General features: G+C 40.2%; 3 protein-coding genes across 5 annotated transcripts in view; 2 read left to right on the top strand and 1 right to left on the bottom strand.

Moving 5' to 3' along the window:
• The window catches only part of LOC138045325 (acyl-protein thioesterase 1-like), a 13770-nt gene extending 6931 nt beyond the window's left edge, over positions 1 to 6839 (bottom strand). Inside the window, exons 1-3 of the mRNA XM_068891772.1 lie at positions 6664 to 6839; positions 5310 to 5341; positions 937 to 1005 (exon numbers count right to left, since the gene is read on the bottom strand). Of these exons, the coding sequence (XP_068747873.1) occupies positions 937 to 1005; positions 5310 to 5341; positions 6664 to 6798 (236 nt within the window). The 5' untranslated portion in view covers positions 6799 to 6839. The remainder of the gene's footprint in view (positions 1 to 936; positions 1006 to 5309; positions 5342 to 6663) is intronic.
• Positions 6801 to 15033, top strand: LOC138045324 (ribonucleases P/MRP protein subunit POP1-like). 3 transcript variants are annotated; one of them, XM_068891768.1, is made up of 6 exons: positions 6801 to 7212; positions 8151 to 8408; positions 10170 to 10257; positions 10468 to 11277; positions 12128 to 12409; positions 13740 to 15033. In XM_068891768.1, exons 1-6 carry the CDS (start codon positions 6898 to 6900, stop codon positions 14807 to 14809), a joined length of 2823 nt encoding a protein of 940 aa, XP_068747869.1. In that variant the 5' UTR covers positions 6801 to 6897; the 3' UTR covers positions 14810 to 15033. The 3 variants fall into 3 exon arrangements, with proteins under 3 accessions (XP_068747869.1, XP_068747871.1, XP_068747872.1); XM_068891770.1 differs by having other exon boundaries at positions 7032 to 7212; positions 8138 to 8408; XM_068891771.1 differs by lacking the exon at positions 6801 to 7212 and adding an exon at positions 7317 to 7435.
• Positions 15034 to 19665: 4632 nt separating this feature from the next.
• The window catches only part of LOC138045326 (monoacylglycerol lipase abhd6-A-like), a 7755-nt gene continuing 7420 nt past the window's right edge, over positions 19666 to 20000 (top strand). Inside the window, exon 1 of the mRNA XM_068891773.1 lies at positions 19666 to 19961. Coding sequence (XP_068747874.1) covers positions 19837 to 19961 — 125 coding nt within the window. The 5' untranslated portion in view covers positions 19666 to 19836. The remainder of the gene's footprint in view (positions 19962 to 20000) is intronic.

Raw genomic sequence — 20000 nt, forward strand, 5'->3', positions numbered from 1 at the left:
AGTATAATAATATGTTACCTGTTGCCGTCACAAACTTTAAAAAGTTTGAAACAGGAACAGGTTGACAGATAGACATGGTTTCATGCTTCTCTGTTTAAAGTTTAATGAATGCAATTTTGAAAGACGTGAACTTCCAATAAAACAACTACTTGTATAGATCGTTTTCACTGTCACGCAATAAAAAAATAAATCGAAAACCATCCAGTGGAAAAAGTCAAGAATTCGTGATGTTGTAGAAGATAAATGAAGAAGACACTTCTCCAAGTTTTAGGCCCGTGCGTTTCCCCAAACTTCAGATATTCGTCGAAATGTTTCGCAGAAATTTACAGAGCCCAGTATGAAAACGCCATGTTGGTGCACATCTGTGGTGCACCAATATGGCGGCCGGAAAATAGTGTCAACATCTGTTACTTACTTTGGCTATCTAGGCGAGTGATCATCTGTACTGAACAGACAGCTATTTACTTAAGCACTTTTCCTAATGCTTTAAATTCTAAAAAGGCTCAAAACCATGAGATAAATATATATTTCTCAATAAACTCGATCATCGCCTCGTGTCACGCACCGCTATAACTCAGAAATTCAAAATGCTCTGGTTTCCAAACGAAGCACGCTATTGAGCTTTAAAATTGCTAATGGATACAAATTTACCGCCTCTTATGCCTGATGAGGATAAAAACTTTCGTGGCTCTTTAGTTTTGGATTTTAGAAAATGATGACGTCACGTGAAAACGATCTATATGTACGACCCATTCCACCCTTTCCCTCAGTCAAGATTGCTAATTGCATGTATATATTTTACATACCATGTCTAAGGGGGTTACGCACAAATAGAATGATGGTGGTGACAATTAAAGAGCTGCTACACGCTGACATTGGCACAACATTCTTCATTTAGAATAACAATTGCGTTATTGGTACAAGTACCATACTTACGCATTGGGGAAAATAAATTTCACATGTGTTAATCCCCTCAGCATTTTAAAGGCTTCACTCCATCCATGTCTAAAATGTGTCAAGAAAAGTAAAGAAAAATAAAGGATCAATAATATAATTAACACAACAGTTGATAGCGTTGAAGGCTCGCTCTGATTGGCTACTCAAACTCCCAATATCCTTTGCTACAGTATTCACCTACAAGCAACTTGCACGGGATTTGAGCCCGAAAATATTGTAATCATTGCACAGTTAAATGAGTTAAAATCATTTTTTTGTGCTATAAATTATTATCTCCCTGTTTTAGTATACTAAAACAACTTTTAACAGCTGTATTCACCTCAGTATTGGTGGCGAGTTAACAATTACTCCACGAGCGCGCGTTGGATATGAGATGGTAAATAGCCAATGAGGCACGAAGCGCCGAGTTGGCTATAACCAGTCTCATATCCAACAAGTGCAAATGGAATAATTGTTTTATTGTCCGGCATAAGACTTGCATGCCACAAGACTCGAGGTGTCCTTTTGGGCAGGAATCGCTACCGAAGAATTGGGTTCAGGGACACTTCGATTGGTCATTCGCAAAAACACGCCCACAAGAGCATTTTGGTGACTATTGACGATGCAGGTTAAAGTGGAATGGTCCAACGCTAGCTTATGCCGATTTACGCCGCTTAGCTGCCTTTGTTGGCAACGCGCAGCAAAATTACGCAAGGTGGACAGCTTTGATTGCGACCTCATGGCATACAGAGGCTGGACCGAAGGCCCACCTATCTGAGGACCACCCTTATTAACATCGGCTTCGGCTGATTGAGAAGTAGTTTCTTTGGAGGTGCCTCCTAAAGAACAAAGCTGGTCAGAAGAGTCCCCAATTTTAGAAGCTACAACGGAAGTGGCTTCAGCGCTTTTTAGAGCTTCACGTCTCTCACCACTGGACTTATCCACACAACAACTCCACTCGTCAACAAGCTCTCTCCATGGTGGACCGTACGGACATTTCATGCCTAATTTATCATAGTTTGGCCTCTTCGCTGGCGGACATCTATTGTGCCGGGCCTCTCCATCATCGTTCAGTTTAGAATTGAACGCCTCGCCGGCCGGAGTGTCTGGAAAGTCATTTGGAAAGAAAGGAACTCCTTGCTCAAGGGCTAGCGCATGAGCCTCCTGAAGACCCCCCGCTCTCGCCCCTCGGTAGACAACTTTCCACACAAAAAGATTTTTTTTCTTTTTTGGCTTTACTCAAAGAGAAATTTCGCTTTCCAGCGAAAACATTTTTTAGCTTGGCAACGTTTGGCACAATCATTTACCACAGTAAGTGGTAAGGTATATGAGCTGATAACCGAGATTGAGTGAACCAATTAGAGGACGCGAAATGCATTACACGAGGTTGAGAATTCAATAATGGTGGATATTTATCTCACCGCTTTGCAGCTCAGTAAAATTAATATCCACCACAAGCCACCTCCACTTTGGTCAAGAGTTGTTTACTATTTTATCTCTCAGACAGTACGTGCCCTATGATAGGTGAATTTAGTAGGCCGTATTCTGCAGTAAGGCCCACTGTACGGCCAGCAAAATTTGAAATTTTGATAAAACATCCTCCAGCCAAGTTTTTTTATGTCATTTGTTGCATAAACTTGTAAAACTGTTTGAATCATGCTAGAAACTATTTCAAAAAGCCAAGAAGATTTATTCATTTTTCGGATTTTGGCACGTCAATTTTTCTGGCAGTTGAACCTTCTGCTTGACTTCAAATACCAGTGGTTTCCTTTCCCACGTGCCTGATTACTTCAGAGATACAATAAATAACTTACTAACCTCATTTCTCAGTCCATACATTAAAAAAAATTAATTACAGATTCTCAATTTTTCCCCAATGATTTACGGTGATAAATGCACTGGGAAAAAACTTGGTCCATAATTTTATAGTATGGACCTTGAATTTGCTTACTAGGAAGAAGAATTTATTTCTTTGGGTCATACAGGCTGTGGGGGATTTAGGATGTCTGCTTACAAAACTCACAAAATAATTGTTCTAAATAAATTAATTTAAAAGTGCTACTATGATGAAAAAAAAATAACACCCTGACTGGCAAAATTTTGAGCTTTCATTTTTATCCAAAAGCTCTTTACTTTGAGTGTTAGTTTTGGATTTCACAGTCCACCATCACTCACATTTAAAACTGACTGACTGACCCAAGATTTTAAAACTAGTATAGTAATGGCAAACCATTAAATAAGAAAATTCAAGTAAAAATAAACAGGTGTCTTTTTAAAATCAAGACTTTAATTAACATACTATGTAGTTTTGAAATCCAAAGAAAAAGAAGAAGAATTTTGATTTTTTGGTCATAGTAGCACTGCAATATTCCCATGTCCTATAAAAGATACCAGGAAAAATCCTGAAGGCCATAAAATCATGGAATTTTCTATGATTTTTCAGGACCGCAATAATTATTCATTTGAAAGACACTTCCTTTCTCTGTTTACAGGAGAATTGATTGCATTCTGCAATAAATATTATTATCACTTGTGTAACTAAAAGAAAAAAATGTATGTTAAACATTTCTCAAAAATTGTTCTTTGCCCTGCAATCCCAATTTAACATTATTAATTTTTCCATCAGTGCCATGCCTACCGCAAGAATACCGGTAAGTGCTTGGGGAACTTAGTTGCTATAAATTATTTCAAGCACAGATCAAATATTTATTTTTCAAGGACCCTTGCTTTCAAATCTGCCTTTACTCTATTACTTTGGATGCCTTTTAGAATAATATGAACAAATAATATATAATTGCTTTAACCCTAAAACTCTCAAGGGCTACTTATAGATCCACTCTGTCTAACACCAGATGATTTTACTCGTCAATGGAGGCTCCCTCAGGCCTGAAAGGGTTACGTTCACTAAAAACTACATGCATGTGCTCATTAACCCTTTAACTCCCAGTGGCCACTTGTCTTAAAGTGGTACTACGACCAAAAAAACAATTCTGTTTTTTTCCTTTGGATTTCAAAACTATGTTTAATAACTAAACACTAACTGACCCAAGTTTTAAGTTCTGACTTTAAAAAGACACCTGTTTATTTTAACTGGAATTTTCTTATATATTGGTCTGCCATTACTACCTTTAAAATCTTGAGAGAGCTGGGTCGAGGAGAAAATGACGTCAAAGACTCACTAGTTTAAGACTGCAATGTGTGCGTACATGGCTGAATTAATATGCAGCACGGGAGTTTTGGGCTTTCAGACTTTTAAACCTGTGTTTTGCATATATAATAAATTGCGTTTACACGCTGTAATTTTAAACTAGTGAGTAAATGATGTCATTTTCTCTAGATCCAACCCTATGAGGTCCAATCGGTCAGTTTTGAACGTGAGTAATGGCGGACCATGAAATCCAAATCTTGCACTCAAAATAAACATTCTTTGGATAAAACTCAAAGCTCAAAATTTTGCCAGTTAGGTGTTAAGCGAACACGGTTTCAAAATCTGAAGACAAAAAGGAAATGTTTTTTTGATCATACAGTAACAGTTTAAATATTTTACTCTCACTGTCCAATGCCAGATGATTTTACTCGTCAATGAGGTCTTAAAAGGATTAACAACCAACATCTAGGCTGACCCAAAAACTCATGTGTCCCCATTTGTGTCCCCATTAACCCTTAAATATCTCCCTGTGGATACTTATAGATTTAACTCAGTCTAATGCCAGACAATTGTACTCATCAAAGGGAGTCTCCTTGACCTTAAAGGGTGAAGGAAACCAATAAAAATGCAAAAATGCATGAACATTGTAATTTGCCAACTCTGAAATTAAGGGGTACAATGTACCTGATCACATGTCATGTCTGGGAAGTTGAAGCTGTACATGCACATGTAAGTTTAGGGTTAAATCAAGATAGGATGCCAAAGAAATCATTGCTACAGTCATCCACTTTTATAGAGAAAAATCTGTGACCTTAAGGGGGCCAGTGTCATGCTATGTATTTTAGTCAAACTTCAAAACACTTAAAGACGTCTTTGCATCAGTGAAGACCAAAAAATAATGCTTTAGTTTTGTTGCCAATAACCACTGAAGTGCTCTGAAGCTATTATTTGTTGTTTGCAGCCATGGACGGAGAGGATGGAAATGGATTCAAACTTGAAAAATCTGGCAAATTTTTTTCAATTTTGGAGACGATGTCTTCAGAAAGTCACCAAAAATTTAGATCTTCAGATCCTCTTGGTGGGTTTTCAGGAATGTTGCATATGAGATCTACTACAAATTTAGATTTTTATCCAGTTTTGACCTAAAAACAGCAATTTCAGTATGACAGTGCCCCTTCAACACACATGCAAGCAATATTGTCTCAACATCTGCAAACTGACTTACCCAGTATCTCCAAGACCATGAAGGAATATCAGCTAAAAGACAAAAAGCCAATAAAGTTAAATTAAGGGCTCTTGTATGAAACTGCATTGTCATAAAATGTTAAATGGCTATATTATTCTTATTAATATCATAACCTTATTCAGTGACACGTAATAATACAGTATCTACATGGGACCTGTACTGTTTAACCCTGTTGTTTAACCGGATAGACTTAGTATTTTACTCTGTCTAACGCTAGACGATTTCACTCATCAATGGTAAACCCCTGGGAGTCAATGGGTTAAGAGAAGACTTGTCACTACATACTGTAGTATTCTCCTTCTACCATGTGCCTGGCTTCAACTTTCCTACTTAAAATCATACATGAACATGGATTGAGTTTGTTGGTTCTCCACCTTGCTCCAAAACCTTTTTTTTCCTGGATACTCCAGTTTTCACTTTTTACCATAAAACCAAGATGCTGATTTCACCTGCTTAAATTTTATTAATTTTGATTGATTCTATTTCGAATTTTCCTAGTAAGAAGAGCACTGTCAATATTATTGTTAAGATGTATACACCTACAAATAATGAATTATTGAAAATTAATATATTTTGACATAAATGTACCAGTCCTGCACCCATAATTTAGGCCGTACAAATTAGTAATCACTTTGCACCAAAAACAATTCTGTACAAACTTTTCGACTTGCTTTTTTTTAGAAAACTTGCACTTGCGAAATCATAAATCTATAAATTTTGAATGTTAAGCCCCATTTACACGAGCAATTTTTCCTTGACAAGTGGACTTGTCAAGGAAAACTTGCCGACTGTACACATTAGCAAGTTTTCCTTGACAAGTTTTCCTTGACAAGTTTTCCTTGGTAGTGTAAATGAAAAATATGACAAGTTTTCCTTGTCACATTTTCCTTGTTGTCCATCTACACGAGCAAATTTCAGACTTGACAATTTTTCCTTGTCAAGGAAAAGCTAGCGCGCCAGATTTTCCTTGACAAGGAAAATTTGTCCACTATTCCCCATCTACACGAGCAATTTTTCCTTGTCAAGGAAAACTTGTCAAGGAAAAATTGCTCGTGTAAATGGGGCTTTACATGTACATGCGGCATATTATTTAAGCAAACAAAAATTATTACATATACGTAGTGTCGCTGAACCAAACAACATGAACAAGAACGAATTGAAAAAGACATTTTAGAAAATCAAACCCTTTCAGAGGCTATTTCAAACGTTAATTGTCTGCGATCAGTTGAGCGACAAAAGAGCTTAAATGAACCGAAAATTAAATCAATCAAAAACACTTCAGTATCTTAAAAAAAAGCTAAGTGGAAACCGGTCTGTGTTCGATAGAACTCACCGATGCTGTATGTTTTGATGTTGCGTTAACTATAATAGGTGGAAGACCCGACATCGCATTGCCCCAAGTACCACACAACAAAAGGAAGCTATAAAAGAGTGGAAATAAGCTAAAAATAGTCGGAGAGTGTTGCATGAAATTCTAAGTGCATTGATCAACAAAGCACACGGTACATGCGCACGCATAAGGTCATAGGTGAAGCAGCTGAGAGCATGTGCATGGAGTCTCACAAAGATGGCAGCATCATCAAGTGCTGAGGGTAAAGCTGGTCGAGGAAGGAAAAGAAAAAGGCCTGACATCCCTGGGTTCACGTCATCCGTGCGTTCTACGCCTTCTGTTGTCTCTAAAGCGCCGAGAGGAATTAAGGTCGAAGAATTCGCCGAATCTCGCGCATTTGAAATTCACAACATGGTGGAAGCTATCAAAGCGGCGGATAGATCTAGTGGCAAGCGCTTGTTTCAGACGCTTCCCAGACACATGAGAAGACGAGCTATGAGCCATAATGTCAAGAGAATGCCTGCTCGTCTTCGATACCGTGCGACGTTGGAGGTAAGCTGAAGAAATATTGAAGTATCACTCTGTTTTGCAACACGTGCACATGCAATGACGACCACGTGACCAGTCGACACGCGCGAATTATCGAAGCACCCACGAAAGAGTCGGCCTCTTTTAGTCCACTCCCCAGAGCCAAACGAGCAAGCAAATTATAGGAGTGAAGTGTGAAAATCCGACCACCATTGTCTCTTTAAAGGCGTATCGTTTGAAGAACGAGGTAATTCTTTATTCATACGCATACATACGCAGGGGTGCCACAGGGGTGCAGCAGTGGTGAGAGCACTCACCTCCCACCAATGTGGCCCGGGTTTGATTCCCGGTCCCGGCGTCATATGTGGGTCGAGTTTGTGGCTTGTGCTCTCCTTGCATCGAGAGGTTTTTCTCCGGGTACTCCGGTTTTCCCCTCTCCTCAAAAACTAACACTGCCAAATTCCAATTCGATCCAGAATGCACAGACACATGTTGAACGAGCTGCTGAGCACTCTTAAGGTGTTCCGTGGGTAACCAAATTCCATTTTCATTTCCATTTCCAAACCAGTAGCTGCATTGTGGGTATACACACCCCCCTTCGCTCCCCTTCAGTATTATCGTAACCTTATTTTTTGTGGGTCATGACGCAACTATAGGTTTTTGGTACAGATGCAAAAAATATTCAAGGGAAACAATGGAGCCTAATCATAAATACAATAGATGGGAGCCGCATACCTCGCCGGGCCAATGAAATGATAGGTTGTACAGAGCAGCCAGATATCTTCTGCTGTCCCAAAATCCATGTTATAACTTTATCCACTCAGAGACTCTACCAAAATACTTATTATACATAAATACAGTATTGTACCACTGGGCTCAAAATTGCAACCAAATACAGTGCCTTTTGCAACTGAATTTTTTTTCCTTTTCTGACTAAAGAACGTGTAAGCTTTCCTCTACAGATGAAAAACACAGGCAACAAAACTCAGAAAACTGGGGAAGGAGCAAAGAAGAAAAGCAGACGCTGGCGTCGCAAGCCCAAAAACCTGCTTGAAGAGTATGCCCGCCGACAGCGGAAGCATGCCTGGTTAGAGACGCATATTTGGCATGCAAAGAGAATGAGAATGATTGATACTTGGGGTTACAGGCTGGCAGATCACCCAAATGACAAAGGCTTTAGAGCATGTTACAGAGCTGTGAAGAATCATAGCTTGTTACAGGTGATTATTCAAATATGCAGTATGCAGTCAACTTGACCTTGACCTTGACCTTGACCTTGAGAATGAAAAGAACACATCTTATTAACATTATGTTCGTTCACTGTATTTACTATTTTGAACTGGGGGGGGTGGGGTGCTACTTGGGTCAATTATGTGTCGCTGGCTTCTCAGAACCCCTACTCCTTTATAGTCTATTTATGGCCAATTATAGACCCCATCTTAGTCGCTCTTTTGGGTAAATGTAATTTTAGCCACCCCAAATTAAGTCACTTTCTGTTCATGCATAAACCTTACATAAAGCCTTTTAATTATAATTTCAAATTGGAATGTAATGCGACTAGTAAATATTAAAGCAACCGTGAATCGTTCCATTTTTAAATCCCACTTGTCAGAATTTTCCTATCCCCAAAATCCTGATAATTTGCGACTAGTAACTCTGTCTGGAACTTTGTTCAAAATGCAACCCCATTATAGTCAATGTCCAGTCATGACAATACGACCCCATTCAGCCAGAGGAGGAATGAAGAGTATCCCAGACGTCTTCTGGCATCTCGTCCCAACAGGAATAGCAAAATGGCATGCTCTGTTGATGAAATACACGATCTTCTTCGTGATTACTTCGTAGGTTTTGTCGATTGTAATTTTGAGTGATTTGTGCCTGTCAGTACTTCATCACTTCGTATTTAATTTCTGATATTTATTCATCAAGCCTCACAGAGGACTACTCATATTTTGATAATTCAAAATGTGGTTGTTTCACGATGTGATTACTTACCCAAAGAGAGGTCACGAATGAGTTATTTTCACAGTTGAGGATTAGAGTTTTTCCCAAATATATGGACTTCAGTCATGCAGATCAGTGTTGAAACAACATTTTGGGCAGAGAAGTACCCAGAAGTACCCACATTTTCACATACTTTTGGGATCGAAGATTTTATCAAAATACACCAGTTTAATGAGTCTGCAAGTGGCACTTGTGATCAGGCATTTTTGATCATTACATTTGAAAGCAATCGCACAAACATGAATTTCAGATTTACAGAATTCACTTTTCTTTCATTACCTATGTTGAACAAAGGAAAAATAATGATATTTATTCAAACCAGCAAGGGAGATGTACTCATCCACAGATCGACTCTCAACAACATCGGGTATTACGCATCGTCGCTGTTCAGTCAAGCATTCAATGTAGCTGATATGAGCTTTCCTACATTTCATTGAAGCACATGTAAAATCATTCAACTTGGCACCAAATTTTTCTTCCTACTCGCAATGCTTAAGAGCCATAGCATTGACACCAAGAGCTGTTTGTAAACACAACATGCTAGTCTCCATCACTGGTCACCTCTGTGTTGTGGCTGGAAGATGACGATTATGTCATGATTTCAAGTTACAAATGTTTGACTTGTGTTGGAGGAATGTTTGACTTACCTGAGTAATGAAGTCAAAACTGAAGTCACACATTTGAGTGGAAGTAAATCCAGTTTTTTGTCCCGTGAGTTGCCTCCGTTAAGAAAGTTTTTTCTTTTTTCTACTAGATTTCAACTAAATGCTGTAGTCCTCAATAAAGGCCATGCTACACTGTATGTGATTTCTTTGCAGTTTTGACTAAATAATATAAAAATCCATGTGACAGAGTCCATATTAATTAAATTGCAATTAAAGATAGCAAAGCCATGGTATGTGCAGAACATTCATATTTTTACTGCAAAAGGATATTCATTTATTGTATTCTTCTTTTTTGCATGTCTTTGTTGCTAGGACATTTCCTTTCATGGTTGTATCGAAGTAATTGGAGTTCAGAGTAAAATTATACAAGCCATGAGCCACTTAACCAGCCAAGATGCAGGTTTGTTGAGTTAAGCAACTGATTTTTTTTTTGCGCACCATGACGGAATTTCATGTAACACGAAATAAATGGACCGTTTCCATGGTAATGGTCTGTACTGTAAAATCCCAACCAAAAACAAGCCAATCAGAGTGCTCCATTTAGCCAGAGAATTGCTAGCCCTATAATAATTTGGGATATTTGATTTTGATTTTGACTCCTTTCTTTCAGGGTTGACAATGGGCGCAAAGTGGTACAAAAATGGTTCGCGTCAGGGTAATGTTATCTTGTACAAGTTTGATAAATATCCTTATGGAGCTCTTGGCCCAGTCTCTTTTCTCTGGAGACAAAAGCAAGAAACAGAAAGTTGCACTCCTGGCGACACGGAAATGAAAGAAGAAAATGTCGACGAAAGTAAAGCCCCAAAGAGAAACATTGCAAACGTGAACGGTGAAATTTCTGAAAGAGGGAGAGATAGTCAGCTGTGGATCTGGGCCCATCCTGCAAGCTTCCAGTTAGTGTTTGATGCAATTACTGAAGCTTGCTGTTATGTTGGAAAGACTTCGGTGAAAAGGGATTGTAAACTTGCTGTGGAATGTCAAAGGGATGGGGTTGACAAACCAGAGGAATCTGTTGCTGAGGAAAGCTTGGCAAATGACGGTGAACATGCTGAGTTATCAGTTGCCTCCCGTCGCTTCGATTTAGTGAAATTTCGTCTCACGGGACCGCGATCGCATGCTCTACTTGCAAGCACTTTGACACTGTTACAGGCAAATCCTTCAGGGAAAATACACAAGGAATCCTCACGATGTGATCGGGATGACAGGGTCAAGAACACTTTGTTCTCCAATTGGTGTTGTGATACGGAGGGTGTTGCAAAGACTTTGGCATCAAATGTATTATGGGAAAGTTTGAAGCAGGCCAGTTCTGCCGCAGTCCTTCCCCCTGGGTGTGTAATCGGCCTCACTGTGAGGGATCCACGTTTGGATTTGCCTGTCATGAAGTTGAGCATTTCTGATGCCACTGAAGAAATCAATTCAGGTGACTACCGCCAGTATTGTAAGTCCTTACGTGGTTTTCATTTTAGTGCAGAAAGTTATTTCGTGAAACATTCCAAGGGAATCAAGAGATAATTAGAATCCAAACCAATTGTGACATAAATTTTCCCGTGTTCAATGACGGCTGCATTTATTTCATTTGTTGTTTTGTGATTGGTTGTTTGGATTTTCTGCAGCTGTTGTGATTGGTCAATGCGTGCACGCGTTTTCCCGAACTGATTCATCAGAGCCAATCATAGGATGCTTTCCATTTGACAGAACTGACAGGCCAGACCAGGCATTTGGAAGGACTAAATTATAACGCCTTCCAATAAGCACACAAATTGTTGGATTTTCTTTGCAAACTGGTGGGTCTGGCCGGCCAGTTCTGACAAAAGGAAAGCACCCATAACTTTTATGCATAACTAACTAAACGTGATAATTTATTTTTGTCTTGAAACCGTTCTGTAGTTGCTTCTACTATTGAGGGGATTACAAAAACTGAGCTGTTGTAAACAGAAAGGTTTCAACTGCCTTGCAATGTTTTACAAGAAGAGGTGAACGCGAAAAAAGTGGAATTTTAGTCACTGAGCAAATTTATCCAGTTTTGAGAATTTTATTTCTAGTAACTTACATTCATCATTGACCAATGAGAAACGCCATATTCTGCCTTGAGTATATAGTAAAATCGACCGTAAGCGGATTTGAACCAATGAAGTGGTCATTTTCTGACTTCGTATAATAAACCCAGAGAAGATGTAGAAGATATGAGGAAACTATATGAAAGACGTACCTACATGTATTTAAGGTGCGGAAGGAAGCATGTGCTTATTTTGTGTTTATTACCCTCACAGAAGAGGCATTCAGCAATGTGGATGAAGCTGAGAATACGCTTGACACCAAAAACAAGAAGCCGTGTTTTGAAGATATCCTGACTCACTGGCCAACAGATGTTGCTGGTTCGCACATCTGGGATGAGCAAGTCCGCGCTGAAGTGAAAGAAGCGAAAATCTCAGAACACGAGTTAAACCAAAAGAGATCTGAGCTCCTAGTGCCAGGTTCCCGGCTGGCGTTGAGTGAGGAGGAGATATCCCATATTCCGTTGTTGCTTGTACAGCTGCCAGGTTGTCGTGAGGGTAAGTATTTATGCAGGAGGTGTATCTCTTTGGGACAGGAATGTTGCGCCAACAATATGTTTTCCAGGGGCATTGTGGAAACAACCATGTGCACGCTTAAATATTTAACGGAACTGAGACTGTTGGCTTGTTAAACCATAGCCTGAAGTTTAAAAAAATTGGCATAGGTAAGGCACATATCGTCACCTATATCTGTAAAGGATGACTAACCATTTTCAGAAAAGCGCTAAGGTTTCAGTATAGTACATGTATACACTAGAAAGAGAGACTGTATAGAGAGAGAGAGAGAGACTGTATTTTATTAATAGACACTTTGCAGACCTAACTGAATTGCGTGACTTTACAAGACTTATAAAAATAATGGTAAAATGTTCTATGAAATCTAATGTGACAATTTGTAAACTCATAAACTTGCGGGATAAAACGCATTTAACTGTACATTTCCTCTGAGACACACCTGTTTACAAAGGAGTCGGCGAATCTCCTTGTTCGGAATAATGGTTGGGCAAACCTCCTTTCTCTCCTTAAGTTATATCCGACATTACAGCGTGTCGGTAGCAAGTCATGTAATTTATTTGAGGGATCGTTCACAACTGACTGGAACAGTTTTTTGGTGAGGTGGTTGTGGTGGTCCCAAATGGACTTAATCTCGGCAAGCTTAAGCGCTTCACAGTAAGGAACCCGGGGAAAAATACATGGCAAGGCCCTTTTTTTGTTCTTTCGAGATCTAGTTGAAGGTATTTGTGAAGTGCGTGGTGGAATAGGGGGCAGGCATAATCTAATTATGATCTAATACACGCACATAATATGGCACTAAATTTTTAAGTGGAATCTGCGCGCGCCTTAACTGAACTAGAAAATAATCACACTAATTAGTTCTTTTCAATGTGACCTGGACTTCCGGGTTTATAGTCATTTGTTGGTTTTTCTCCGTGAACTCCATTTCCAGCACACCCTTCCCCCCTCCTGCCCTCCTCCCCCCCTCCCTCAATCCAACTTTTGACTTGATCCGCTTCTGCATAATTATGCGGTCTTCCATACTACACCAGATACCATTCCGTGAACTCGTGATTCGTTTCACCTTCACTGGTTTTGCACACAGCAAGCAAAATCTGACCAGTTTCTTCACCTTGGTTTCTTTTAAGTTGTCATGTCCTTTTGAAACCTGTTCCGTTTTTGGAAAGAACAGAAAAGCGTCAACTATCTTCCTCTCCCGACTGCGCAATGATTGAAATCTGGCTTCATGCTTCGCTCCAAGACTTGAACACGGGAAAGAAGGGTTGACGAAAAATTGATCTCGTCTTATATATTGGTTTCTTCCGTTTTCCAGATCACCATGGATATGCTGACTTTATCTCTGGATATGGGAGTGGTTGGGACATCATATTGCCGGCAGGATGGGCCATGCCTTTCTGGATAGCTCTCGTCTACCGAGGGGCGAGAGCGGGGGGTCTTCAGGAGGCTCATGCGCTAGCCCTTGAGCAAGGAGTTCCTTTCTTTCCCAATGACTTTCCAGACACTCCGGCCGGCGAGGCGTTCAATTCTAAACTGAACGATGATGGAGAGGCCCGGCACAATAGATGTCCGCCAGCGAAGAGGCCAAACTATGATAAATTAGGCATGAAATGTCCGTACGGTCCACCATGGAGAGAGCTTGTTGACGAGTGGAGTTGTTGTGTGGATAAGTCCAGTAGTGAGAGACGTGAAGCACTAAAAAGCGCTGAAGCCACTTCCGTTGTAGCTTCTAAAATTGGGGACTCTTCTGACCAGCTTTGTTCTTTAGGAGGCACCTCCAAAGAAACTACTTCTCAATCAGCCGAAGCCGATGTTAATAAGGGTGGTCCTCAGATAGGTGGGCCTTCGGTCCAGCCTCTGTATGCCATGAGGTCGCAATCAAAGCTGTCCACCTTGCGTAATTTTGCTGCGCGTTGCCAACAAAGGCAGCTAAGCGGCGTAAATCGGCATAAGCTAGCGTTGGACGATTCCACTTTAACCTGCATCGTCAATAGTCACCAAAATGCTCTTGTGGGCGTGTTTTTGCGAATGACCAATCGAAGTGTCCCCGAACCCAATTCGTCGGTAGCGATTCCTGCCCAAAAGGACACCTCGAGTCTTGCGGCATGCAAGTCTTATGCCGGACCGGTTGAACCGCTGCGAAAAGGTTCGAGGGTTCAGTCTGACCAAAAGACTTTAAGGAACTCTTGTTCTAGGGAAATCATCGGGTTTGTCTCCTCGGGTCATTACTGCTTTTCCCGTGGGTGTGGGTGTGGGGTAGCGTTCTGTGCTCTTCCGGGTCTGGCGAAATTATTGATGTCTTCACGTTCCTCTGGGGGTCCTCTTGTGTTGGTGCGAGGACCTGGTACTCAACAATACCGATTTGCGCATTTTACGATATTGTAGTGCCCCTTGCAAGTTGCCCAGAGACATGTACTTGGTAATATTGTAGGTGAATCGTCGTCGTTTCAGTTTGGTACTTTACTTTTCCATTTGATGTTTTTAAAGGGAACTTCTAGCCCAGCAAAAGGAAACCCTTAACGCACACAGGAAATAACCTCTACAGTCAAATTTATTTAATAATTTTTCAAAGAAAGCGTTTGTATCCGAAATAAACAAGTTAAGAAACGCCATTTTTTGTTTTCGAATTTCCCCATCGCCGCCATCTTGAATAATTGTGACGTGTTATGGTTGCCCTCTTGTTATTATATAAAAGCCATTTGTGTTAGAACAATAGGGCAGCCGTAACATTTTTATTGCAAAGCATTTTGAACAAATGTGTTTGCGAACATCATTTCCTCTGGTTAAAACTTCTCCTGTGGTGATAGTCGAGGAGGTACCCTCGAAAATATTTAAACCCATCGAACGGGACAAAGGACAGTCTCGTCTGACAGGAAATGCTAAAGCCTTTCCAGTAGAATAACGGATGCACTATAAATTGTCAATCAACCATCTGATGGGTGCATAAAAGAGCTCTGTAATGCCTTGTGTGCTTACGTCTCCGTGCAGAATTACATCGTGTTTTTAAAGAAGTCGACCGCAAACTTCAAACCGCAGTTAACCGTCAGCGGTTTGCCGTTTGATGTCGTGGCAAAAATAGACATAAGGTTCGGCATTTGGCGGGAGAAAACGCTCGATGTTGGATTATTGTTTTAACTACAGGTATAGGTTCAAACGTGAGTTCCTACAGAATTTTAAGGTGCAAAGCGCTGCGGTGAATCACTTACCGCATGAAAGGTATCCAGCTGCCGCAGACTGCAAACTCGATCGCAAGGCCATGTCACGTGGTACTCAGATGATGCCGTTTTCCGAAAACTACGCGTTGCTAAATGTCGTTAATGAATTCCCAGTCCAGTGTGGATGAAAAGAATACCCCACGTGAAATTTAAAGAATTTTTCAGAATTGAGGCCTGGTTGTGAAATTTAGGAGTGTTGCGTTGACAGCCCCATTGAAGCAGCAAAAAGCCCCAAACCGCTATCTCTCCGACGTATTTTCTAATGTTGTTTATCTTTGTTGTTTTTAAGATCAGCATTCATATTTATCGTCATGTTAATGTCTTTAAAAACGTTTCGTCTCTCCGTTGATCACCATTGTTGAATTTGAATTCGAGCAATGGGCGAACGGTTTCCCTTTTTAGAGTGCGTCTTAGTGTTTAAGGCCAAGTGCTGTGGGAAGCTTCTTTCTTGATTTGCCACCACATGAACAAAAAGTCTCTGGAGACGACGACAGACTACGTTTGCACTAGAACAAAGTTTCCGAATTCATGACGTCCCGAGCGGTTTGATGCCGTACTCGTTTTGTTCTTTAAATAACATGGCCTGTATAAGAAGCACCCAGAGTTCATATCACGAATCCGGAAACAATAAGAATTCGTAATCCAAAGTGGAAATCTTGTGTACGACTACTTTCAAACCGGAATAGTTTTCCCATGTAAACAAGTTTTCCAACGAATGTCGTGGAATTTTTGTGTGTTTTCATGTAGAGAACATTTGTTGGTGGCTGCTTCGAGGCTGCTGCTGTTTCAGGTGTAGAATAGGTGCTCGTTTAACAGGCGGAAATCGAGCCGAAGGCTCTTTTGTTGGGTATCGAGCGACGAGCCGCCAGCGGCGAGAAGAATGAGGCGAGGGCAGGTAGCCTGCACTCGGATTAGTTTTTTCTAATTACCCTCTTTATCCGACAAACGCAGCAATCGAATTGGTTAAGAGTGACAGGGTGCATAATGACGACCAAAACCATGACCACTGGGCAGAAACCCCCAATTATACCGCATAACTTACAAAACATGGGAGGCGCGGTGTCCTCATGGTTAGAGTGCTCGACTCCGGATCGAGTGGTCCGGGTTCGGGTCCTGGCTGGGGACATTGTGTTGTGTTCTTGGGCAAGACACTTTACTCTCACAGTGCCTCTCTCCACCCAGGTGTATAAATGGGTACCGGCGAAATGCTGGGGGTAACCCTGCGATGGACTAGCATCCCATCCAGGGAGGAGTAGAAATACTCCTAGTTGCTTCATGCTAATGAAACCGGAGATAAGCGCCGGCCTGATGGGCCTTCTGACTCGTAAGCAGAGACTTAAAAGACCTGTTAAGAAGGTTTTTGGCTTATTAAATAAATTAGATTTACTATTTTGCTTTTTTTTTTTAAGACATGTAAATCGCTTTTTATCTTCTATTGTAAAAAGCACTATAGAAATATTAAATATTATTAATATTATGAAATGTTTGAATGACGAATAGAATGTTTCAGTTGCCGAATTGAATGTTTGGATTGCCGAATTGAATGTTTGAATTGACGAATTGAATGTCTGAATTGCCGAATTTAATGTTAGAATTGACGACTTGAACGTTTGAATTGACCAATTGAATATTTAAACTGACCCGGCTTGAATTGACAAATTGAATACAGTAAACAGAAGAACAAAGTGAACATAACAATACCTAATCAACAAGGCCTAATCAGAATAACAGTGATTTTTTTGTCTTCCGCCATTTTGGTCCGATGTACAAAAAGATTACCCAAGGTTGGGCTTAAGAACAACAAGTTTGAATTTTGGCGGGGAGGGATACCCATAGGTGCGGCTGGACACGTGGCTCCAAAAATCTTGGAGCTTTTCCAAGGTGTGTTAGGGGAGGGGTGGCAGTGTGGACTTTGTCATCATTCGGCACGCATTTGATTTTTGTGGCCAGACGACCATCGAAACGTTTCACGGAAAGGTTCGAGCTAGGAGTTGAAATTTATGTCCTACACATGGAAATTTGACGTGAAAGGCCAAAAGTTGTTGTCTAATAGCTGGGACGGCACAGAAAATAAACTTGCTTCGTTTAAATTTCGTGTACTTGTGAGTACGTTCTGTAGAAGCAAGTTGAGCTACTAACGAAATGTTTTTTTTGGGACCGTTGATCGCCGCTCGACATCGAAGGTCTTGTATCGGTCACAAAAGCTCTTGTTTTAGCCTGACCGCTTTTTTGGGAACCTCCTGTGGGAATGTAACATTTACTTTTTTGAAACATATATTTAAAACTTTATTTATTTATTTATTTATTTATTTATTTATTTATTTATTTTAAAAATGCCTTGTCAAACGAATACTAGTTGCGGGATCAAAATATAACGAAAACCCCATCCCAGTGGAAAATATGGAGGAGTGCCAATTGACCAGCCGCAACCAGGGTCTATTTCCTCAACAGAAGAGAGACCCTGGAAACGGGGTTGCTCCTTGGCTTGCACCTGACGTCATTGGCGGTCAAAAAAGTCTTTGGGAAATTTGGCTTTATTATTATGCAAAACGCGAGCGGCATTTTGCTTTTGTTTTGTTCAACGACATCCATGGCCGTGTAATCACGTGAGTGCGAACCAAGAATATTTTGCGAAAGAGAAAAAACAACAAGGAGACTTTCATAATCTGGTACAGGAATTCCAGCTAGCGGACCGAGAATTGTATTTCAGGTGACCGGTAGTTGTGGCTTCTCAACTTTGTCGTAAAGGCAGGGATGATTACGAGCCGCCTCAGCAAGTTTCTCGTAAAAAAAACAGTACCTTCGGACGCCATCCTATGAACTGTTAACTTGAATATCTGCTGAGATAAAAAAAAAATCAGCAAACACCTCGGTTTCACGATTCTGTTTATGTTGCACCCGGTGACATAAGCATAAACGACTCCTTTTTGTTATGCTTATACTTATGCTCATGTCACTCCCGGTTTATACAGCTTGTACTTATGTTTATGCTTATGTCGCAATGTAAACCAGACTTTAGTTGATGGTTTGACGCTACTTTGGCACCTGTACACGTAGTCTAGTTGCGTAAAATATAGTAAGTTTGTTTGTGTAGAGCTCGGTTTTCTCCTAAAATAGTGTCAATGATTTGATTTGATTTCCGACATATGGTAAATACCTCATGATCACAGATATCAATAAAAAGATCCTCACGTACTTAAGCTATCTCCAAATAAAGATGACAATTCAACAGTAAAACAAACTCTACAAATGTCAATTGAGCTTTACGACAATGGTCGAAGTAGTTTTTACTCAAATTTAGGAAGAGTTCACAAAAACTTGTTGGAGGGGACTGATGAGAATTGGGGGGTCCCCAAAACACTGAATTAAAGGTAAAAGGGGGGTGTTTGAAAAATAAAAACACTCCCCTCCCCCCTCCCCCAACAAGATATTTGAATATTTCAATTAACATGATTTTAATTACAATTATTGAATGACAGATCTCATGAAAACTAGATTTATTGGAACCAGACTTTTCAGTAATCACACGTAAACTAAGCTTTAATCACTACATCAAAAAGAATTACAGGCCTAGCTTCTGCTTACCTAGATTCAACACGAAAAAAACCCTTAGATGAAGTACGCTCGTAATCCCTCAGAATAGGTTGCCACAAACTACGTGTTGAAACAGGTAGGTACGACAAAATCCCTATCGATGAAACTTCCCTCTGTAGTGGCAATAAAATTGAGGACGAAACCCATATCTTCCTAAATTGTAAGAGATATTCCTCTATAAGAGACATGTTCCTTTCTAAAATTGAAACAAAATTTGATGACTGTAACTATCATGCTTTCGATGCTTTTGCAATACTGTATTGTTATAGTCAAGCAAATATAGCTCACTGCTCAGAGTGCTGTTGTTGTTGTTGTTGTTGTTGTGTCACGTTAGAGTTTTCAGGGTCCGGTGCCGGTGGCTAAGAATGGAGAACAACACTCGAACTTTACCCCTTCCTCTCTTGTCAAAACTACGCAATCGATATCATAAATAAAAAAAAAGCAAACATTGTGACCGTCTATATATAGATTGATCATTTGTCGGCTTCATTTCACAGTTGGTAAGATTTAGATTTGCCTTACGTACTAAGTCACACAGTAACTCATCCATTTTCGTCCACCCGGGCCCTGGAAAAGAAGTGAAGCGCTTGTGTGGAATGGAAAATGGAGTTGCCGAGAATACTTCTTCCGTTTTTCTGGCTCCTTGTATTCGTTGTTTTTCTTGTGTGCTTTATTTGCATCGTGCTGTACTTTGTTCATCCGCAGATATATGCTGACTTACTTCATAGGTATGTATCAATGTATTGATAAAAGGATTCGCTCAATTA

The sequence above is a fragment of the Montipora capricornis genome, chromosome 4, assembly GCF_036669925.1.
Source record: "Montipora capricornis isolate CH-2021 chromosome 4, ASM3666992v2, whole genome shotgun sequence".
Lineage (NCBI taxonomy): Eukaryota > Metazoa > Cnidaria > Anthozoa > Scleractinia > Acroporidae > Montipora > Montipora capricornis.